Source organism: Chaetura pelagica, unplaced genomic scaffold (assembly GCF_000747805.2).
Source record: "Chaetura pelagica isolate M959 unplaced genomic scaffold, ChaPel_1.0 scaffold479, whole genome shotgun sequence".
NCBI lineage: Eukaryota > Metazoa > Chordata > Aves > Apodiformes > Apodidae > Chaetura > Chaetura pelagica.
The window spans coordinates 242,883-267,053 of record NW_009954537.1 but is presented as its reverse complement, the minus strand read 5'-3'; the positions used below and the strand labels follow the sequence as shown (position 1 = coordinate 267,053).

Genomic DNA, 24,171 nt, shown 5'->3' with positions numbered 1-24,171 from the left:
CAGGGTTATGACATCTCACAAAATTTGACAGCTTTCAAGAAAAAAGCCTGTGTGCAGCATTTTCTGGGTAATTTGTCTACTCTTTGGTATTTTGTAGGATGAAAATTTTTGGCTTATCGGATGAGTCACCACATTATTAGCTTCTGGGGGAATTCTGTTCAGATGAGTCTGAGAACAGGATCTGGTCTGTCTACTGCTGGTATGTGGGACCCATGTAAGCTTGTTGCATACACGTGCACTAGGAAGAAGGCACATTTTTAAAACCCAGTAGATAACATGTTATAAAATGATAAGGTATAAGAGGCTAACCCAGTAGATAACATGTTATAAAATGATAAGAGGCTGTTGTAACTAGTTAACAGGTAAAACTGATCTTACCTGCACCTTGAAGCTTTTGTTACAAAATGTTTAATGATGGAAATGGAGTTGATGATGCACCTTATGGAGGATGTGATACTTGAGGCTAAAAATCAGAGGTGAACCATGACTTGCTAAGTAGGGATGAAACCATCTCAGTCTGCATATTCTTGGGCATTGTATGTAAAAGAAACAACAAACCACCACCCTAAAATAAATTAAATAAATTCTTTTGTGTTTACAAGTGTGAGGACAAAACAACTCAATTGCAGTGTTTTTCCTTTGTTTCCATGGTGGGTTTAGAATCCTAGCTGTCACCAGGAGGTCTTTACTTGTTGCATCCCATGTCTGTCTCTGCCATGCCAGTGCTGGAGATCTGCATTATAACTAGTTGGAAATTTTGAGCAACTCCAGCTGTTGTTGGGTTTATGAGAGCTGCATGTGCTCTCTTTGCCTGGAGTGGCTGCTTCAGTTTTGCCATCTATAAAATGGTGGGTTTCTGCCAAGAATGGCTTGAAGGCAAATGTTGACTAGCACTAAATGCTAGGTATGACTTGGGGGAAAGAAGGAAATGAAGCAGAGAGATGGCTACTTTACTTTAAGTCCTTATCAGAGAAGGTTATCTATTTTGGGTGACAGGGAGAGAACTTGGAGAGTCATCTGAGAGAGGATGGTGAATAGAGGAAGGAAAACAAGTAGAAGAGGCTGGGAAACAGACCTGATTTTCAGAAGGAGCTCATGATTTTGTGTAGCTCCTGAATTGTCTGGTTTCAGTACCTTTTAAAAAAAAATATTATTATTTTTTTTTCATGCACAAGGTGCTAAGCTTCCCAAAAATTGTATCTTGCAAAATACCTGAAGTTGAGTATCCAGAAATTACTAGTCACACTTGAAAATATAGGCCTGACTTCTTTTTATGAAAGCAAAAGAGAAGCTGAAGGCCATCTAGGCTCCTTTCAAAGAAGCTTTGGATGGAAAGTCTTCAGCATTTCTTACTAGACTTCCAGTCTTGGGAAAGGGGTTGTGCTACCTGCAGTATCCTGTGTACTCTTAAAGGCAAATGTAGTTCCTAGATAAAGTAGGCTTAAAATGTATTTGACAATGGATTATTGAGAGGCCTTTTATGCTTTACCCCAAAAACAAGTATTGACACAGTGTTACCTGTATTTTTTACTGCCATAGGAATCTCAAACTGATAATAATTTTGAAAACAGAACACTTCTTAATTTCATTTGGTATTGTAAAAAATATCTCAGGCAGACCTATGGGGACACTCCCCACACACACATTTCCAAATATAATAAACACTACTTTTATATTCTTAATTATTAGTGAAAGAACTTTTGTCCAAGCAGGCATTAATATCAATAATTAGGTTTTCATATAGCAAATCACAGTGTATGGCTTGTTTCATACCTGTAAATTTTTTTATGGGATAAGCTCTTTATTTTGAACAAATATTCCAGTATAAAATGTGTATGAATTTATTTTTTTTTGTTTGTGGGGTTTTGGTGGGTGTTTTTTTATTCTTTACCAGCTTGCTGCAAAAAGTAATTGTGATGAGCTTCTCTAGTATGTAGTTAAAATATCCTGAAATACATCCCTTATTGTTTGAAAAGTAAATAATTTTTGAAGCTGCACATACACCACATTGTGTCTCCCACCATATTCAGCTGTTCAAAAGTACAGGCAGGCACTAAATCATTATTTTGTATGAGCAGCAAGTCTTGTGCATTTGACAAACAAGAAAAGCACTTTTATACACAAGCATTATATACAAGCACATTGTAGCTTATTCCATGCATTTAAGACTCAGAAATTGTGATTCAGCCGTTCATGTCACCACATGTGTGAAGTAAAACATGCTCAGCAATTTGGGGATTTAGGAATTTCGGTGTTGTTTTTGTGAATATTTTGTGGCTTTTTGACCTTTATTGCAACTATGTTGTTTTTGTGACATGGTGTGTTTGTTTTATTGAAGAGACCTGTCACCTAGTGGCAAAGTGCTGGGGAATGTGGCCTGCAGAGGTCATCAGCAGGGTTTTGTTCTGCCCTGAGGGAAGGATGGGATTGCTGTGGGCATGGCCTGTGGCTTTCAACCCTTCTCATTAGAGGTAAAAGGGGCTGGCAGTGGTAGGAGCAGCTTGTGTGGGTCTGATGTTCCATGGTGGAAACTCAAGGACAAGGTGCCTTGAAGGTGGTGATAAAGGGAAAAGTTGTTTAAGTGTGGGAAGCTGTTCCATTGCCAGGAATTAAGAAATCCTGGGCCAGAAACCTTGGAAGGACAGTTCCTGACTGAGGAATAGGTTGATGCAGCGCAGGATCCCATTAACTTAGGCTGCAGTTATACTTGGGTACATACATGCTGCAAGCACACTTAGTTTATGCTGGGTGATGCATCACAGTCACTCTTCTTGGCTCCATCCCCCTCTGAAGAGAAAGATTTGGAGTGTTGGCGATTTACCCTGTGCTCCAGTCACAGTTGACCAGTGTCTCTTCAGAGAATGGACTCAAATGAAGGGAAGATTTTTGTGAAGGTGTTTTTTGCTTGTTCTTAGGTTTTGTTTATTTTAGCACTCTGTGTGAGATGTTTGTTGCCACCCTGTAGGTGGTATCAGAGCTGAGTTTCCAAAACTATTTGTGAAACCTGTTTGGAGCAGACATGCCCTGAGAATGATGCACCTTCTGACTAATTAGGCCAGCAAAATAGGAATGGCCGTACCAAGTCCAAAGTGCTTCTTTGACTTCAGGCCTTTGCTTCAAAGTCCACGTGCTCATATGGATCAGACCACTAAGTTACCTTTCATCCCATTAAAGGGAAGAACTCTGAGGATTAAAAGTAAGCCTTTTAAAGCCTGGCAAAAGTTAACATGGACGTATGTTTAGTTTTAACACAACATATGTGATGTTCTAGATGAGGCCACGTTGACTTACAAGCAGAGTTAAGCCTTTTGGTTCACAGACTTAAATTAGCAGTGCCCCAAATCCAATCTATCTGGCTCTTTATTTCTTCTCTCTTCTGTGTTGAAGTGTTATTTATGAAGACTGTGATGTTAACAGGCATCATCATGAAGAAATAAGTGTGCAGGGTTCTTAAACTGGAAGCCACCTTCATGTCCTGTAGATACTCTTAGTCGTTTTTCTCCAGCCTGATGTGCAAGTAGCTTGAATTCATGAGTGGTGGGGTGATGGCTTTGTCAGCCAGCATCAAAGAAGGAAAACTCTTTTGAAAAAGATTCACAACTGTTACTTTAATACATAGAATAAATGTCTTGCTGTGTATGCCTGAGGCAGATGGCCAGTACTTTGTTGTACATGAACTTTATGAAGTGATCTAGTAGTTATTAAGGAAGACGAAGGATTGTTTGCACTCGTGACAGCCTTAAATCTGTTGTGTTAACATGCACATCTTCATTTGGTGTCATAAAAAAGATCAGTCCCTCGCTCCAGAAATATATGTGTGAAATCAGTTCCAGTATGTTCCCTCCTCTTGTGCTTTGATTTCTTATGGCCTTCTGAGAAAATTACGTTAAAACTATGAAATTTCCCCAGGTGGGAAAAACCTCCAAGAACAACGACAAACAAAGAACCCACCCACCCCCCTCCCCCAAAATTGTAGATCTTCGAATAGGAATAGAAAGTATTGAGGTCCATTCCAGAGTTACCAGGCTTGGTATTTAGTTTGGACGTGAAACAAATTTGAGGTATGAAGAAAGCAGGTGTATACACACCTCAGCCTGGGGTGTGTAACACAGGGTACTCCCATGAGAAATAGGAACATATTGATTATATTGCACAAGGCTGAGAGATTACCTTGTCTGATGCACTGTGTGCAGTTCTCGTTATGTTGAAGGAAGGCAAGTTCCTAAGACAGCAGAAGGACTATAAGGATGCTTGGGGAGTGGAGAAACTTGGGGAGGAAACTGGAAAAGCTTTACATGCTTGCTTAGTCAAATGAACACCAAAAAGGATATGACTTATTTTTCTAAATAACTCTGAGATTAACATAGATCAAAAACGGTCTTCTCCCTCCCTGCTGGATTGTGTTGGTACAGGAAAATAACTTTGCAGGCTTTAATTTTCAACAATAATCTTGTGTTTCAATGTTGAATTGAAATTTTCTAGGTGTCAGCTCTACCTGTAAGTGAGAACTGGGGGAGGCTAGAGATGGGGGGAAGTGTAAGGAATGTTAGCTATAAGCTGTTCAGCAGTTTGGTACTCATTTTAGATAGGTTAGCCAGTAGTATTTGCAAAGATTTGGAGTTGCACTGATGACTTAAAGATGCTAGGAGGTGGGCTGGGAGAGCAGGGTTGACCTTGTTTTAGCAGCCCTGTAATTAGCATTCTGATAACAATCAGGTGTGATCTGCAAGGATGACTTCATGTTGAAAGTATTACAAAGCCTTAGTGCAAGTAATCTGTCCATCTTGCTTTTTATGAAGGACAGGGCTTCCAGAATGTTTCTGTGCCATTGGGGCATGAATGTTTCTATATGAGAACGTTAATAGCCATTATTTCAACAGAGGTATGAAACATATAATTTACTAGTAATTAATTAGTGTGTATGTTGTTCTTGACTGGATGTATCATCTACCTCTGGAAGCCTGGATAAAATGCGGAATTATAGTATAATAGAATACCCTGAAATTGTCTATGCCAACCTGTGGTGTAGGTGACAAGAAATCAGATATTTATTTTTTTACCAGATTAAGTGATGTACTTGAGGAGCAATTGCTGGGACTGGCGAATTATCTAAACAATAAAATCCCAAATCAGATGAATTTCAGCTAAAAAAGATGTTCAAGTGGTTGTAAAACAAATCAACAGCAATATATGGCAAGGAATTTAAGAGTTTTTAAATTTTCTTGGGTCATAGCCTTTTCTTTTGCTTAATTCAGTCCACTGAGTTTAATTTTTGCTTGTGCCTGACCTAAACTACGTGGGAACAGAAGGTGAACTACTTACTTTTCAATTATAAGTTCTTCTGCTACATCATAGGGTAAATATGCAAATGCCTCCTTGCTTTTGATTAACTTGTTTAAGAAATCCAATTGTAGACATAAACAAGGAGAGTGAAATACTCAGCCTTTGTGAAACCTGAGGCTGCTCCAGCTCAGTACAATAAAAAAGAATTCTCAGAGTGGATCAGAGTTACCACTACTTATTCTTTAAACTTTTGTCTGAATTGCTGATTATCATCAGTGGTGTTATCTACTCTTTGTTACAATATTTAGAACAATAGTCTATAGCCTCTGAAGAGCTTGCTATGGAAATTAGCCACAGTGTTCAATATTTCCTTGAGGCTTTCCTGAAGGCAAAGACTTTAGCTTCAGCACTGTGGAAGTATGGTGGAGTCACTCTTTAAAAGAGCTTTCTGGGAATGAAGTAGCTCATTTAATTTTGTTTTAACATGAAGGAGCTGATGTAAAGCTTAAAAAAAAACTTTCCAAAATTTTTCAGATTATCAGTGGCTAATGTTGCTAAAGCTGACATACCTTTGAGTTAGTTCCCTTGGCGAGAATAAGTTGGTTTGGACTTTCATATGAGAGCTGTGACTGTTGGGGAAAGAGCAAAAGCTTCATCTGTCAGATGTCCAGCCCTGATTCCTGACTGCAGTGTTTGTGGCCCTGCACATCTCGGGCTTCAGCCTTCTTGCGTGTATACAGCCCATCTGCACTGCATATGTAGGTAGGTCTGATGCAACCAGATGCACTGGACTGGCTGAGTGGCAGGCTGCTTGAACCCATCTTTGTCTGCAGTTCTCCAGACAAAAAATAAGGAGTCCTAGATAAGCCTTTTACCACTTCACAAACTGTAGGAAATGGTTAAAACTCAGCTTTTTTGCATCCTCAGAGAGCAGGTTTAAGACCTCTAGTGTTCTCATTTAGAAAACACCTTCTATTTGTGTGTCTCACCCTGACTAAAGATGGCAAGGATAGCGTCTTCTTTGAAAAATGTTGAGAAACCTTCTGTAGGACATCTGGAAAAGAAGACCAGGTCCTAAGTGTGAAGCTGAGAAGAACATTAATAGATCAGATGGCTTGCAGATGTAATGATGCTGACTATTTTAGATAGCACCTTTTCACTCCCGAAAGAGAACAGTGGTGTTTTCTGAGAAACAGCTCATTAATGACAGCCCAGTCACCTCTTTTCAAATCAAAGCTTGTTTTTGAAGGGAAAACCAAATTGCTTTAAGCTAGTCATTCTGACATGTTGAAAGTACAGAGCTGAAATTTATGATAAAATAAAACCCTAAGGGTAAATAAAATTTACAAGTGCTGTTGTCTTAAAATATTCAAGCTCTGGCTGGGAATAGGAGTGTTCTGAGTGAGTAATGGGGCAGCAGTGTAAAATCAGGAAATGAGGGAATTGAAGGCCATGTTTCGTAGCAGAATTATTAAGTAGTCAGAAATAAGAGTTGTGCAAGTTACCATTAGGAAACAGATCACTCTGTAATGGATACAGATTTGTCTTTTCCAGGAACAGTTAATTAAAGACAGGCTATGAGTTTCTTCTTGATTTCTGTGGAGTTGTACTCCACAAAAGAGAGGTTTTGTGAGGACATTACACACACCGTTTCATTAATCTTATGTGCCATCTGGTTGGTTTTGTTATTTATTTTTCTTAAACGTTGTTGTTTAGGAGAGGTATGGAAACATTTCTAGTGCTCTGAATATGACACAACATTTTTAGTTAAATTTTAGAGATGACTTTTTAGATGGGTGCAGATTGTTCTACAAACATAGCAGTTGAAAGCTCTAAAAAGTGTTCTTACTAATTAAAATCCATTAATGAGCTAGGAATTACTGTAACCTTTTCTTGGTGACAATTTAGGAAACTTGCTGATAAAATCAGGTAATTTTTTTCCACCTCAAGAATCTTATTGTGCATTTAAAAGTCTGAGTCACAACAAACACTGGATTAGGATGCAGGAACACGTGCAGTGGGAGAGATGGTGCTTGCTTTGCGTGGTGATCTTGCTGCTGCTTTGACTGTCAGGCTGACAGGTCAGTCAAGCAAGCTCATGGGACAGAAGAACAAATAGCTGGAGAAAGCCTGGGAGACCAAACTTGTGTTGCTCTCCTCTGCCAATTTACATGTATAACTGAGCCCATGATTATGCAGATGGTTTGAAGAAGGAAGGTGGGACTGCTGCTTTTCAGCCTGAGGTTGTGTTGAATTTTGTGTCATGTGAAACTGTGCCCTGAGTTTTACTTGCTTATGTTATGGTTTAACTGTTCTGAGAGAGAAAAGATGATAAGTAGCCGTGGTGTTGAGGCAAATGTAAGTAAAAAGCCCAATAAACACAACTGTGGTATGAGATGTATCCAGGCTGGAGAGCTGGCTGTAAGAATGACAGCACCAGATGCCCCATGGCTGCTGCTTGTTGGCCTTTGCTTGTCCATCTTCTCCCACCTCTGTGAACTGGGGCCTTGCTTTTTCAAGTGCTGGGAAGTCTCCTGGTTCATTAGTGCTGGGTGAGAGGTAGGTATTGTTTTAATCGTAGCTTTAGGACTCTTTTTTTAGCAACAGCTAGTGATAGCAGTCATAACTTAAGCTTGGGGGACTGCCAGTTGGCAGAGGGATGCTGGTAGCTTTCAAGCAGGGGTGGCTTGAATAGGAGCTGTAAGAGAGACGTGGTCTGTGGAGGTCAGACTGCAGAGCAGCAACAAACATATCCTGTCCAATAACACAATGTGGAGGAAAAGATTTACCTAAAGGTGGAAAAGCTAATTTCAAGAATGAACCTTCTAATTCTTTTGAATTCTGATTTTTTTTTGGTGCAATCCAGGACCTTCCAAAATAATTAAATCTTGATGTTACAGGCACAGCAGCCTGTCTTACACTATAATGTATCTGCTATAGCTCTGAGGGAACAGGTATGGATTTAGCTGTAGATCTTTTGAAGTAAGGCCCGTGATAGACATATTAACATTAATAAAATGCAATGTTAGAGGCATTTAAAATGGTTACTCATCTTTCTCTTGACTGCAATCTGTGCAATGCTTGGATGGAATAACCCTTGGCAATTGCTTATGGAAATGACAAATTACACAGGGAGCAAAAGGAAGATTTTGGCATGGTGTTTGGTCTTGGATATGCTAAGCAAACTTAAACACAAATTGTAGTTGTTTACCTGGCAGTGGTGCAGAGGAAGGGTACTAATGAACTGGTGACTGATGCTGAAGAGAAGGGTGTGGAATCCTTGGCTGGGGGTGTCTCTTTTCTGCCCTGGCACAGATGCTACCCAGTAAGTTTATCACTTACCAGTGTGTGGGAGGAGTGGGAGAAACAGAGGATGTTCCTAACATCAGGAAGTCATCACGATCTATTGTGCTAACTTTGCGTGACATTATCAAAGACAGAGGGGAAGAGGGAAAAAAAAGCTATTCATTGAGCACATTTGTTTTCAAGCAGTACAGAAAGAGGAGCTGTCTTCAGTTTTAAGTGTGTTGATTGAAAAGTATTTTCACACCAGCACATCGTGACTAATATTCCATGCAGTCATGTTCCCGCCTGTCACTTTCAGATGTGGTTTTTGTGCAGCTGCAGGAAGAAGTTCATTTAACCCCAGCCAGGCACCTGACAACATGAAGGGAAAGGCTGTTTGTGCTTGGAGCACTGTTTGAGCAAGTGAACTTTCTGGAATAAGGATCAAGCCTTAGTTGCTGTGTTTCTTTGAGTGGCAGCCATGGGGGATGGGAGCTAACAACAAATCATTAGGGCACAGGGACCCATGACAAATGGATGTCTAGCTGGGCTCTTGAAGGTGGGTTGCTGAGTTGGGGGGAAAAAAACCATCTTGCCTTATTGGCATTTTAAGGAGGGAGTGGACGAAGTGGGAATGACAGAGCATCCTCTTATGAGATGCATTTGTTTTGTTATGAATGTCAGCAGTGCCTCTCTAGAAATTTCATTCCAAGTTTAATGAACTTTTGATTGTGCTTGCGTGTTCAGCAACCAGGGAAAATGTGCCTGGCTGCAATTTTCATTCTAAGTTATTGAACTGACAAGACATGAACTCTCTTTCTGAGAGCCCAGGACGCTTACATGCCCATGACAGAGGTGCTATAAAACCACACCAGGTAAGAGGTATATATAGGCATTGGTTTGTTTTCAGCATGGTCTCTTGAAAAGAGTTGGGCAGTGTCCAGTCCTGACCTCAGTCTTTTTGTGGGCTAAATTAATGTCTTTATTCTGCTTGGCAGTGTGGGCCAAGAAGAATTCTAAAATGAATGCAAGAATTTGTGGTGTGCAAGATGCCTGAGAGTACCCTCAATTGGTTTTGTGTTTCATCAGTGTGGTGTTACAAATGGGCCTGTGTAACACAGAGGAGAGTCTGCAAGCCCTTACTGGTTGACAGTGTGAATGGTGTAGCAGGAGGGGCTGTGCTGGGGCCCTTTTAAGTGGGGGAATATCCATCTTGCAATGTTGTTGGAAGTAATTATGAATCTGCTTTCATTTGAAGAAAGAAAAGCCCAGCAGATGTCATTTCATGTTTAAAATGTGAAGCTGAGGCATAAATTAGTGTCCTGCTGCTACTGATCCATGGAGGAGTCATGAGCTTTGAAATAGAAACAGACTCAAATTCTCAGTGTCACTGGCTGTGCAAATAAAGCACGTCCTGCTTGCCTGTATTTAGGATACTATGCTCCTAAAAGAAAAACAGAAATAAAACTTTTCCATCTTTTTCAATGTAGGAAGGGGAAAAAATCCTGTCTTCTACTTTGGACATGTGTGGCATCGGGTGTCCTGCTTTGACAGAAGGAATTATTTTTTGAAAGAAATAAAATGTGCATTGGGGGTTCTCTCCCCTGCACTGAGAACATGTCTTTTTTTCCTGAAGACCAGGCCGGGACTTGAAAAAGCCTGTTCATGAAAATTAGGACTGGGCCCTCTCATGCTGGGCTCTGCCCTCTGCTTTTGTTCTGTTGCTTCTTAAAAGGCTTTGGGATGACTTTTGACTCTCTAAGCTCTTCTGCAAGTTGGGGATGATGATAGCTTTCTCAGTGAGGGTGTTTGAAGGAAAAATTGGTGATAGTTGAAGCCTCAATGATGAGGGGATTGAGAGGCTGGTGACAATGCAGCTCCACATCTGTCATGGCTTATGGGTACAGGGTGGTGACCTGCTGATGGGGGAGTTGCCTGTAGTGTGGTGGCCTGGTGCAGTAGTAGGAAGCTTGAAGCAAGCAGAGGAGAAACAATGGCTTAAATAAACACTTGCAGATGGTTGTAGGGCAGTGGAAGAACTGCTGGCTCTGAGGAGTTTTCTGGGTGTCCCAGAGAACTTCTGAGCCAGGGATGGGCAAGGTGGCTGAGACCTGAGTGTTTTTCAGAAGAGTCTGTGGCACGGTCTCACGTATGGGAAGTGGGAGTTGGTGGGAGCTGTGCAGAGAAGTCATCTGACCCTTGAAGGTGTCTTGAAAAGCATGGACTGCCTTGGCTATAGGCAAGGGAGCACACTCTTTGCCTAAGCTGTCTTTCTCCGGATGCTTTTTTACTGCTACTGTATGGAATTAAGTAGACGGGAATTAAGTGGATTCTTAGGCATGTTCCCTCTTCATTGCAGATTCCCAAAGGGCAGTTTTAGTCTCTGTGGTGGGTAAATTGGGCTGACCCACAAGGGTTCTGCAACTGAAGGCCCTGTCTGAGTGCCAGAGGAGCAGGACTCTGTGCCAGGAGAGGTAAAAGCACAAGGTCTGGCACTGGAGGAGCTTGCTTGGAGAGGGAGGAGGCAGGAAGGATGTAAGTGTGTATTTAGGCTCACTACAAGGAAAGCTGCAAAGAGGCAGTGGCATTTATATACAGGAGTTAACACGTAGCTTTCTTCTTTCTTTTTTTTTTTCTAGTTAGAAAGGCCAGGTTCCATCTGAGCAAAAGTTGGCCTTCCTCACAGTTATTCAACTTGGATCCTTGGTGTCGTGTCACTGGCTGTGCAGCTGCTGTAGCCTCACACAGCAGGCACACTTGAATGCTAGATGTAGGAAGCCATAGGAAACACTCACTTCCACCCTTTCTCTTCTTTGTGAGGCAGCTTTTTTTGCACCCATTGTGAATATGTCCCAAAGTAGCAAAGAGCTTGGAAGGCCATTCTGCATTTCTTCCTCTTGCAGGTCAGCTTCAGCTTCTCCCCACGTTCCCCCCTAGTAAGTGGATGTTACTGGTGTTTACACAAGGATCCTAAAAGTCAACAAATGGAAATTATTGGAATGGAGAGAAATAGGGCCTTCTGGTTTTGGTTGTTTGGTTTCTTGCTTGTTTCAGAGCTTGGCAGATGTGAGCTTTGCCTCTTGCACAGCACTCTGAGGCCACGTAGACAACCAGCCTGTGGAGAACTGCAACACCAGGGGAGGTTTCTGCCTGCGTCCCCACACCGCTCGGTTTAACGAGGCGTGCTGGCTTTTGGCAGGTTTCCGACAGGCTGCCACTCCACGCCACTGTCTCTCATTAGGTAGGATGTTTTTAGGTGCTGGGTTGAATTTACTTCCATCCCGGGCAGACATGGTGGTGGTCTGCCTTTTACACACTCCAATTTACAGAGCTAGCGCCAAGCTACTAAATTATTAAGCCAGGGTTTTAATAGAAACCCCTGTGTAGTCTTAAATTGTTTCCACTCTATTTGGAGTTTCCTGCTCTGCTGGTTTTTATTTTGTCCTGTGTATGAAAGTGTGGAGGGAGGAATTCTCAGGAAAGTACAGAGGCAAAGAGGAAGAATTCAGCCTAAGACCACTAGAAAGTACAGACAAAATAAAAGGTTAATTGGTGCTATATCCAGCTCTGATGGATGTGATGGGGAGAAAAAAATTGCATCCTAATTCCCACAACAGTTCAGCGGAAACTCGTGTGTTTGTTTTCAATGCTGTTTGTAACTTAGGTTTCTCAACAATATTTTCTTGCCCAACTATTTTTGTCTTGACCCCTTCCCCAGGGCTTGAAAGGGACGTTTGTCAGCAAACACAGCTCCCCCAGTGTCAAGCCCTGCTGCCGCCAGTGAGACGGCAGTGCTCAGTCAGGGCAGGCTTCCCTCCTTGGTGGAGGTTGCGCCTTCCAGCTCTGCACCACTTCCACCCAGTCCTTCCCTTGCTGTAGGCTCTCCTCTGCAGCCCTGCACCACTGGCTGCTGAGTTGGGATTATCCTTGCCACTTAAGTACTGTGTAAGTCAGGTGTGGTAAGCATGGCTTGTTTTTTAGCTGTGCACTGATACATTTGTGTTGTTCCGATGACAGGTACGGTAGCTGTCCTCCACTGAATGGGTGGACTGTCACACAGTAAAAACGAGGGATGTTGTTTGAACAACATGGAATTGAACAACGTTGAATCAAACAACATTGATTTCCTGAGGTTGCTTCATCTTGAGCAGTCACCTTTTGTCCTCTGGGGGTACTTAGATGGAGAGGTTTGAAAAAATGGTGATATGAAGCAGCAGCGGGCTAAATCAGGTCAGCTTGTGTCTGCTCCAGCCCTTCACTTAGCAACTGCTGTGGGTATGTGCCAGGTCCCAGGAGAGGGGACCACTTCCACTGAGGACATAGTGTAGTTACAGGATGTGTACACACCAGTTTGAAAAGCCAGGGTGCCAGAGTGACTGGGGTTGTCCAGCACAGCTACAGGAAGCCGAAGCAACCCAAGGTGTGCACTTGAGGGCTTGGAGAAGATCTGTTTCCAAGCTCTCTGAATATATGGTGCATCTTACAATGTGTAAAACACCTTAAACCATCTGACTTGGCTCTTGTGCGTATGGTACGAACAGCTATTGCCTGAATCCTGCCCGGAGTTTACAAGTCTGGCTGAAGAGAAAGTTGGGCTGTGAATTATAAAGGCCACCTTCGTCACTCAATGGCAGGAATAGCACTGCAGTTCCTGTCATTGTCATCACGCTAGAGCCGTGTTTAATCTCATGGCTGATTTACTTAATGTCTCTCCTGGGGTCACTCCTAACACATTTATTTTTAGGATTCGGGGAAATTAGGGACACTAGCAATCCATTGTGGTTCTCTCCCAAGGCAGGAGTTTTGCAGACTACGATGGTAATAACAGCAGTGGCTTAGTCACAGAGTAACCTTGCTGAGAGGATGAAATTGCACTGGCAATTATTCTAGAGCTTAATGCTTGCAAATGGACAGTCTCCACTGAAAATATACTGAAGGTGGAGGTGGAGGCCATGAGTTCCCTGGGTTTGGTTAACTTGGAGGGTATGCATATAGTTTATGGGGAAATCCCTGGCAGTGCCTGTTGGCTTTCAACCCTATAAATAAAGAATTTTCTCATCAAATACTTAGCGTTTGGGTGTAGGACTGAGATGGTCATGTGTCTTCCCCTGTACACAGCTATGAATCATTGTGTTTCATGACAAACTTGTCATGCCCCAACAGAGGAGCTCCTTTCTACCTGGCTGGTAGGTCCAGTGGGGCATCTAACATGCTTCTCAGCTTCTTTTAGGAAAGACAACGTGCTGAAAGACGCGTGGTAACAGTTGGCCTAATGCTCCTTGCTCTGCTTGTTGTTTTCAAACAGATGGACCTCTCAGTGGAAACTCTTTACAGCTTCATGCAGGAGCGCCAGAAGAAGTATGCCAAGTATGCAGAGCAGATCCAGAAGGTCAACGAGATGTCTGCCATCCTGCGCCGCATCCAGATGGGCATCGACCAGACGGTCCCGCTGATGGAGCGGCTGAACAACATGCTGCCCGAGGGCGAGAGGCTGGAGCCCTTCAGCATGAAACCCGACCGGGAGCTGAAGTCGTAGCTGATCCAGCAGGCTCCCCCTTCTTCTCACCTTCCAGACTCCAGCACTTCCAGCAGATTGGGCTGGCAGATGTTTGAAGCAGACATCAGTGCTGCCTGACTCTCTGCCAGGGCATTGGAGGAAGAGCAGTGTTAGCTGCCAGGACTGCACAGCCAGGAATCCAGGAGCTCCCCGGTCCCGTCGTTTGCAAAGGATGATTTACCCTTCTTTCATCTCCCTCCTCTTGCCCTCCTGTGTCCTCTGCCACTGCCTGTGCCGAGGCATTTGTTCCATTGCTGTGACTAGATGGGGGTTTACAGAGGAGGAGTTTTCTGTCATCTGATTTATTATTTTTTTTACTAGAAAAATTCAAAGGGATACAGGGTGTGACTAGCCCTCTGACGTGGTTTTTGTGCCATTTGGATTTAGAAGATCGTATGCCTGACAGGTATTTCTGAGATCCCCTGGCCTTGGAAATATGTGTGTGTTTTATAGGTGAAAAGTGTGGGAGCCAGGAACTGGCTTATTAAAATCTGCTTATTATCATAATTAACATGGTTTGCATGGCAGGGTTTTGGCATGTCCTCCTTGAGGCTTCTGTTTTTATGGGCTCACTAATTTATGAGGCTGTAAAGGAATAACTATTCCAGATATGTATGTCTGTTAACATTAAGCAAGTTAGCATTCCTCTCCCCCTTGCCCTGGCAATGTCCCCATGCTCCAGCTGGTGGCGTTTGGTGTCCCTCACCTTGCACAGTGATTCTGACAGGCTCTGGCACAGACCTGCTCACTTTGCATCCCAAAGTTGGACACAGGGTGTCTTATTTTTATTGGGACACTCCAGTTACCTTGGTGCTGTCTATTCCTACCAGAGGGATGGAGTTGTTTCTTTACCTTCAAACATATGGAGTTGGAGGGGGAAAGTATGAGAAGTCCTTTAGGTCTTCTCCTTGGCTGAGCTGCCATCATGCTAAGAGCTTGCCTGAGCATGGTGTTTTATGACTGAAACTACTCAGCCCTTTGAGACCACGCTCAGTGAACTGTTCCAAAGGCTACCAGATGTTCTTGCCTTCTCCCAGGCAGAGGGCCCTGCTTGAAGGCAGTCAGGGTGTCCATACTGCTTAGGTGCTGTGCTGTCCCATGGGAGATGGGTTGATTGCCAAGTGTGACACTGGTCTGCTGGCTGCAGACGATTTGCAGCACCTCTCCGAGCTTTGGTTTCTCCCTGTGTAAAAAGGGCAGATATTCTACATTGCTGCTGCAAAAATATTTAAGAATCTAGAAATAAGGTTTAACAGCCTGCATCACCATTGTGTGACAGCTCTTGTCTGCAGCAGAAGGGCTGTGGTCCCAGGATGCTGTCGCTGGCAAGGAGGCTGAAGTGTGCCCAGGTACCCCAAGGGCTGTTGTACACCAGGAGTGCAGTTCCAGTGGTTAGGACAGGTGTCTTTGGGAGAGTCAGTTAACCCATCTTCCAGTATGGGACGAGGCTAAAGGCAACTTCAATACCTCTTAGTACTTAATCAGCAAAATATGGTCTCTAAGCATAAGGGAGTGAAAACCTGGTAGGTTTTTGGTGGTATTGATTGCTACCTGGTGGCAGGAAGCAACAGGCCGTTCTTTTGGTGCACTCCAAAAGGCCATGTGGCCTAGAGTCAGTTTTGTGATGCAAACTGCAGCTAACTTAGATGTGTGTCTGAACCACAGTGGTGATTGGTCCACTGAAATCAGGGTCCCATAGAAATTAAGCCCCTGGAATGATGTCCTGGGAACTGAGCAATTGACTGTTTGAGAGACAGCAAGGAACTCAGCAGATTTTCTAGTAGCAGCAGCAGGGTGGGCCTGGTTGTCTGCTGTTTCCACCCCAGAGCTGCTAAATGGTTGTATATACGTAGGTGTGTGCTGTGTGGGATGTAACATCAGCCTGCCATCCTTGCTCCTGCATCCTGCAGTATTTTACACTTGGTTTGTTAAAAGCTACATGAGACTCAACAAGCCATGAAAAGCCACTTCCCGTGGCCATGCCAGTGAGGATCCTCCTTGTCCATCACTGAGTGTGTCTCTGCCTCCTGCCATCAGACACACCAGAATATCCAGCAGCTTTAAATAGCAGCTGCAGGCGTTTTTGCCCTCCTCATCCAGATGATGCTGTCTGGAAGTTTAGAATGTGCGACATTCAGCCGTCGGCCAGACAGGATCATGGATATCCCACGCCCTGGCATGCTGGAAGCCTATACTGGTGTGAAGATCCTGACACTGGATCTTGAGGCAGGGGCTAGGCTGCAGATGCTCTCTCCTGTAAAGCTTCTAGACATTTGGCCTCATGCTATCAAGTGTCAGATCAAAGCATTACTCCTTGTGGTGCTAATGAGGGCAAGTGAATAGTATTCCTATCTGAAAGCTGCAGGAGCCAGGGCTGAAAGTCAGTTCCTTCCTTATTTGCTGTAAAACATCTAGACATTGGGCTGATAATGGGAGAAAATGCTTGTTCCTAGGAACAGTGGCCTTTAAGCTGGTGGATGTGCTGCTGGGCTGCCCAGCTAGAGCTTTCTGAGCAGCAAGGGTAAGTTGTGAAAAACATTAATAGCTTAACTAGAAGGAAATGGGAGCTGAAATGTGAAGACCAACCTCCTCCAGTGCACACAGGTCATCACCTTCTTTGATAGGTGATAGTCTCCTGTATGGGTACTGTAAGACAGTGTGCACCCTCTTAACTGGTGGTTCTCAAATGATGGTTTACAGTTTTATTTAAAACATTGTCATTGGCTTCATTAACTGTAAGTCTTTGGACCTCTTACTGAGGGGAAGGCATTTCCTGCCACATCTTGAGCTACAGTTTGTTGCTTGGCTGCTCCTCATTCACTTTTCTCTGTTCTCTACTTCATCTCAGATGCAGGTCGTACTCAAGGTGAGACTGTTGCCTTGCTCCCTCTCCCACTGTTTGGCAGAATATTTTAGATGTGACTGGAATTACCTTTCTGCTTACAAATTTCCTTTTCCAAGCCAAATGCTATTGGTGAAGGCCTCAGGTATCTCACAAATGTACTAACTGTTACCTCTACCACAAAGTTAGTGCTACAAGCAGAGAATAATCTGGCATCCTCCACTGAAAACAAACATTTCTGCCCTTTCTGCTTTCTGAGGTGGTGTGTGGTCTGGGGTGCAGGCTAAGCTTCTTGCTAAGTGGGTTTCTGAAAAGCTGGAGAACAGGATGTCTCTCTGGGTCTGTAGCTTCCTGCTGGCCTGAGGGGCTCTGGGTTTTCTCCTGACTCTACTGTTGTGACCCCTGCTTTGTGCTGCTGCTGCTGCTTGTTCCAGCCTATGCTGGTCAGTGTGCTACATGTGCAAAAGAGGTTTGCTTTGTTCATTCTGTTGTTCTTGATTTTTAATTTAATGCATTGACAGGGTGCTAAAGTGCCAACCTACCTGCAGGGCAATTTCTGTGAAGATCCAGTGAATGGGATGGAAAATAGTTGTGTTGTTTTTTTTAAAAAAAATATGTATTTTGAATTAAATATATTTAAATATATTTAAATATTTAAAATGCATTTTGCCCTCTTCTAAGCTTTTACAGTGTTAGAAATAGATGTTTTTTCAAGCCCACTCATGGCATGAGTGGCCTTCCCCTCTGTCAGACTGTGTGCCCAGGGTTTCCCAAGCTGCTACTGTAACATCCCTCCTGTTCCCGAGCTGCCCGCGCATATTTTGGTTACCAGCCTCGTGGCTGAGCACTCCTTGGTTTATGAGTTGTTATCCTGTTTGCAGACTTCATGTCCTTTCAGCTGCCTAAGTGCTCCATGTCCCCCAGCTCCAGCATTAAAACATTTGGTATCCCTCTTTTCCAGGTGTGTTGTTTCTCTGATTGCCTTTCTCATCCTCCATGTGCAGTGCACCACAGCTTGCTGTGATGTCTGTGGGCACTACACACACTTGAGTGTGGGAGGTCTTATCATAGCTGTGTTGCTTTGTACACAGATCCCACCTTTGTGCTATGGACACGGCCCATTTCAGCTGCCCTGTGGCTGCCTCTGCCCTGGGACTGTAAGGAAATGTGTGTCCCAGAATGAAAATGCATGTTGGGGGGTTTGGATGCTGTCCCAGTTCTCCTTGGCGCTGATGTCCCTTTTAGATAAATGATGTGTACAGCCATGCTTGTGACTTGCCAGCAGTGGGGTGGGACTGTAGTTCAGTTGGGTGCCTACCTTTTCTGTGCTGTTGGCCTCTTAAGAGATAAAGGAGAGGATTTGGGATTGGTGGACTCAGACATTAGTGTGCGACTCTAGTGTCCCTGTGCAAAGGACTCATGGTGTGAGACAGTCTGCCTGTTTTTAGGGCACCCAGGAAGACTTAATGTGAGCAGCAAAGTATTTCTCATTTCTTCCCCCCTACCACCTCCCACACTTACCTGCCTGTCAAAAAGAGACCATGTCTTGACAGGTGCTGTGTATTAGTTCTTTGCCAGATTTCAGCAGGCACTAGAGTTGGCCATCCTTGGCCAGACTGGCTTTCAGGGTGAAGACAGAAGAGCAGCTCACTCAGTGTTCTGCAAATCCAGGGCAGGTCTGAGGTGGTGGTGGCTGTGCTCAGCCCAACTACATGGTTACAGGCATGTGGGAGAGGAGAGGCATTCAAAGGACAATTGTTAATGTCAGCTGCCTAAAATAACCCTTTCTGTCTTTTTAAAAGCTTTAACAGATGGAGAGTCAGCACTGATGTTACAGGCAAGCTGTAAAGGTAATGAAATGTAATGCCCTACTGCAAGGCAGTACCATAACCATAAATAAATAAGGATGGCTGTAGATTTTGTCACATGTGACTCCGAGTTGGGTACATGAACTTGATACAGAGCTGGATTTGAGAGAATGTCCCAGTGCAGTTTTTACAGCTGTACCCTAGCAGAAAGGCTTTCCTGCCCCACTTTGGGGGAGTTGATGGTGGACAGGCATTAACAGCCCTCTCATTTGCAAAGCACCTTATGACCCCTGTGTGCCTTTCCTGCCACAGGAGGTGGCAGAAGCCTGCTGTAGAAATAGCTTCCTTTCCTCTTCTGTTTGTACTGGTGTCTCAATTTTATTCTCCAAGTGCAGAATTGGCTGAAGGCTTCACAGCAGAAACACTTCAGTTAGCGTCAGAGCAACCATTTGGTCCAGAGGGCCTAAAAGTTCTCTGTAGACATGGTTTAAATGTAGACATGGTTCAAATGTAGACATAGTTCAACTTGTCAGGCTAAGTTGATGTATTATGAATACTGTTCTTCTACCTGAATTCCCAATTGTGGTTTTATGTGTATAATAGTGGTATTGTATTATACTGCTATAATGTCTAAAAGTACTAGGATAACTGTCCTTTGATCTCCAAAACTCAAAGAACAGATACAGGTTAGCTAGATGTTTAGTCAGGGTATGGCTATCTAAATAAAATGTCTAGGTTGGCAAGTTGGCCTGAACATCAGTGATTTCAGATTTTAAAAGGGGCAGCAACAGCCTTATTAGAACTCTAGTGCTGTTCCTAGGAGGACTGCCAGGCCACTGTTCTGGGTGTCTGAAACCGCCACTTCCTCATAGAAATCAATTTAAAACTTGTGCTGAGTCAAAGCATAATGAGCAGCAAGCTGATGTTAAAACAGCAGCTCATGTAATTGCCCCATTTTTGTTCTCTTCCTTACCCACCCTCCCACCTCCCACCCCCTCAGAAACAGGGCAAGCTCATCCATCCTGGGGGCAGGTTTGCCCTGTTTTCAGTCCACTCTAGGAATAGAAGGGTGATGGTTCCATCAAGAGTGTAGGGACTTCAGGGACCCCTTTCCCAGTAACGCCAGTCAATGAAATGAAAATGAAATGTTGATGACACATGAGACACCTTTCAGATGCCTCTCAGGTTTTGACTGGAGATGGAGTTAAGACTCTTTCTTCACAGAGGCTGCAGGCAAAGGGGCAAGGGTGGAAAGATGGAGAAATAAAGCAGAGCAAGTCCTGCAAAGCAGACAAGAGGAGGAGTGGTGAAAGCTCAAGCGCACGCTTCAAAAAGCAGACATGAAAGGAACCATCAGTTCATACAAGAGCTCATCAGAAGTGGACTTTGGAGTATGGTGAGTGAAGCTATAGCAGGTGCATCTTCAAAGATGACATGTCAAGTGATCCTGTCAAGCTGATGCGAGTTAGATCTGTGCAGGGGTCTCATTTCACAGTGTGATGGAGGCAAGCATCTTGTTTGTAGCAGAAAATGCAGAAGCCCATACACAGCAGCCACCTGTACTGGGGCTGATGGGACAGTCTCCTCAGAGAGGCCCAAGATGCTGCACTTCCCCTTCTGGGATTATGGGTTAAAATTACCTTTTTTAAAATTGCTTCTATTACTGGACCTAAGTTTGAAGATGCCAGTACACAAGCATATAGGTCTGAGGCAGGATGGCAAAACCTTAGCAGCCATGTTCTACTGCTGGATTTAATTTTAATATACACTACGTTTGTATAAGCTGTTCTCTAAAGGAGCAATGAGGGGCACACCCCTCCCTCAGCAATCAGAAGTCACTCTGAATGCTTCAGGACTGGCAGAATCAGGCAAACCAAGTATGTTTGAATGCAACATGCGATTGGTCTGGTGTAATCAAAGTCAACTGGCTCTTACCATTGAGACTTTACACATAGGCTTGTAGTGACAGGACAAGAGGCAATGCTTTTAAACTAAAAGAGGGCAGATTTAGAGTGGATAAAAGGAAGACGTTTTTACAATGAGGGTAACAGAATGCTGGCAGAGGCTGCCCAGAAAGGCTGTAGATGCTCCATCCCTGGAAGCATCCAAGGTCAGGTTGGACTGGGCTTCCACAACCTCATCTAGTTGAAGATGTCCCTGCTCACTGCAGGGAGTTGGACTAGATGGCCTTTGAAGGCCCCTTCCAAATGAAACCATTCTACGATTTAAACAATTAAATTCTTCATATTTTTTCTTGTCTTCCCATACTTCTTATTTGGAGGTCAGCCTAGGTAGCTTACTCAATTTGAAACACTTCCTTCAGCAAGTCTGGCAGAGCTCCTTGGGAACAGTTTACTCACCACAGTATTGGCCACTGCAAGATGTTAATGCAGAGAAGCGCCACAGCTGCTGTTCAAGGGAGCAGAAGAGGAGGGTGAACAGAACAGGTAAGAGGCTGAAACCATTACCAGTGCTGTACATGGCATTAACAGGCACGTGTCTGTGAAGGATCTATAGGATAAGGATGAGCCCCCTGCTAGTGCTGGGGAACAGGTCACACTGCAGGCAGGTAACACACACTCTGCAGCCAGAGGCACACAGGCTCCTTCCTCAGCCTTTCTATATAAACAGGTACCATTTCTGATTTTATTTCATCATAACATACAGGTAATGCTCATGACACAACAAGATGAGAAACTCACATCTCTCTGAACCATTTAAACAGCTTGCCATACACCAAAGAACATTATATTCATATGGAACATGTACACATTTTCCCCCTCGCATCCTCCACTTTGCTTTCCACACTTCTACACATCATTTCCAGCATTGTTCAGGTATGGGACACTAGTTCAGATAGGAGACAGGCACCACCCTGTGAAGGACATGGAGTTAAGGCTTCCTCCTACAGGAACCTGTCCCCTAAAAAATACTAAGCCTACAGCTTTGATTGATTCACTGACTATGGCGTATTGGAAATCATGAGGAGCCAGAAGACCAGGTGTCAGTTCCTCTGAAAGCAATTACCCAACAAAACTCTAATGTACATATTTGTATGTATAGCAGGAAGGGGAGAACACCCACCTGTGAAGGAGCACAAAAGACAGGAAGATTCTGTGTCTGCCTTTAGGGATTGATTTGTGTTAACCCCAATTAACTGATTTAAGTCACAGACACAGGCTTTTACTGAAATCAGGCTGAAAGGAGCACTGCTAAACCGTTCACATAGATACACCCAGAGTGTGTGCATATGCTGAAAACAATTGTAATCTAATTGCTTTCACTTGATATGCAAACAGACAGAAGTGGCAGAATGTTTAATGGCTAGCCTAGACCTGACATGCTTTCCTGTGTGCTGTCAGCCTGTCCCTTACCTAGACTACCCCTTCTTCCAAAATCTCTTACACATGACACAAACACAGCCTCTGGGTTCAGTTACTCCTGGTGCTGCCTCCCTCTGCCTTTTGCACATTTTAGAATCAAGTTAATCAACGCTGTAGCTTTCAGTGCTATTTTCAACAGTCTACTGTAGGAAATCAAAGTCACATCCTAGCCACAAAACAAAACAATGACAAAATCTTCTCCACTTTTCAATATAGTAAAACCTGAGATTTGAGTCACACACTAGTTAAACTTACAGTTAAAAAAAAAAAACAAAACAAAACCAAAACAACCCAAGCTGCTGACTTGAATTAGGGCTTCAGTTTGCTGCTGATACTTTTTTTTTTTTTAAAGCTGTTGGCCAGGGGTATTTGTTACATGCGATTCACAATTTTCAGCTGCCTCCACTGAAATGGGACAAAATAATATAGTTTCTCCCCCTGATCTGCCTGGTCTGAGGGGGTCTTGGGGAATACCAAGAGAACGTGTGTACACGCCCATCAGAGCAGGAAGGGTGAAGCTGCAGGCTGTGCCTCTGGTGCCCTTGCTGACTGCACCCCTTTGGCAGCAACACCTGCATGTAAACCAACTTGCAAAGTGGCAGTTGAGGCACAGCCTGCATGGTGACCTGGAGGGAGCAGCAGCTGCTTCACTGTCAAACCCAAGATGAGAAGGGCTGTACCTGATTGCCCATGAAACAGGCAGCAGAGAAGTGACATCTCTGGGAGCTGGTGTGTTCCCTGGGGTGTTGAAGGTAAGGATGCAGTACCAGCCAGCAGCAGCACAGCTTGAAGTGTCTGCAGCCAAATCACACACCGCTATGCTAGGAAACTGAGGCCCTGCGCTGGGACAGAGACCGTGGGCCAGGATCAGGGTCCTTTGGAGCTGCAAGTGCAGGAGGTGAGCAACAAACCTGTCATCACAAACCCCCTTTCTTCACACCACACTGTAAGATGGAAGGGTGGAGGTCCACTTCTGTTTTCCTTAGAGACACCTTTTTTTTCTCAGACAAGGGCAGCAAACCACGAGAAGCTTCTACCTTTGAGTCCCTACAGTTTGGGTGAGGATGTTGGGATGGAGAAAAAAACCACAAGCACCTGAACTGCCCCCACCCCACACATCACTGGAACCACAGATGAAGAGCAGTTCCTTAATGGTACTGCTCAGTTAAGGACCAAAGCCCATCCCAACTCCTTGGTAGTTAAAAAAACCCCAAAAACCAAAAAGTCTATTGAATTGTCAATGGGCAAGATAAGGATGGTGTGGTGCTGTACCAGCCACTTCTCTTGCACATAACCCCAAGTATTCATGACTCCATTACAGCTCAGAAACTAAAGCAGCTACCCCTCTCCCAGAAGCCAGCTTAATATAAAAAAATACAAGTACTGCTTATATTTCAGAAGACTGGGTGAAAGACTCACAGATATGGTTTAGTCATCTTCTTTTTAAGAACTGCTGCTGAGCCAACTGAAACATTGTGCGTGTTTAAAAAAAACACAGCTTTAAAAAAAAAAGAATTAAAATCAAATGTGGCTAGTCATTGCTTGTTCACATTGCTTATGAACTGACTACCAGCATCTGGCAGCCATAAAGCCCTAGTTTATATTTTTGAGGTACTGGGTTTATTGTTTGGGCTTTTTTGTTAGTGTTTTTGTTTTGTTGTTTTTTTTCTCTGAAGCAGCTCTCTAGCGAATCACCTCAATCCTATCCATGAGAACAATAGGTACACCAGTATTTACATGTGTCTGAATGGTGTGTTCAGACCAGCCTTGCTGTAACCAGTCCCTACATCCTTTGGAATCACGCCCGGTCTCCTTTCTTACGGGAAAAAGGTCTCCCTCCAGAGGTTGGCTCAGTGTCAGGGCTAAGGTGCACTGGTGAAGATGTGGGGCTTGAGGAGGGGAGAACAAAACTAGCTCTGATGATGAGTAGGAACATGTTTCAGTGGAACTAGAGAAAAGGTTTGATACCAAGAGAGCTTCCTTTTTAAAAACCACTGAAAGGATGTGCAATCC

At 43.8% G+C, this 24,171-nt stretch overlaps 1 protein-coding gene across 1 annotated transcript in view; it reads left to right on the top strand.

The window, feature by feature from the left end:
- The window catches only part of LOH12CR1 (loss of heterozygosity, 12, chromosomal region 1), a 77,006-nt gene extending 62,902 nt beyond the window's left edge, over positions 1-14,104 (top strand). The window contains exon 5 of the mRNA XM_010004777.1: positions 13,874-14,104. Coding sequence (XP_010003079.1) covers positions 13,874-14,104 — 231 coding nt within the window. The remainder of the gene's footprint in view (positions 1-13,873) is intronic.
- Positions 14,105-24,171: the final 10,067 nt, after the last annotated feature.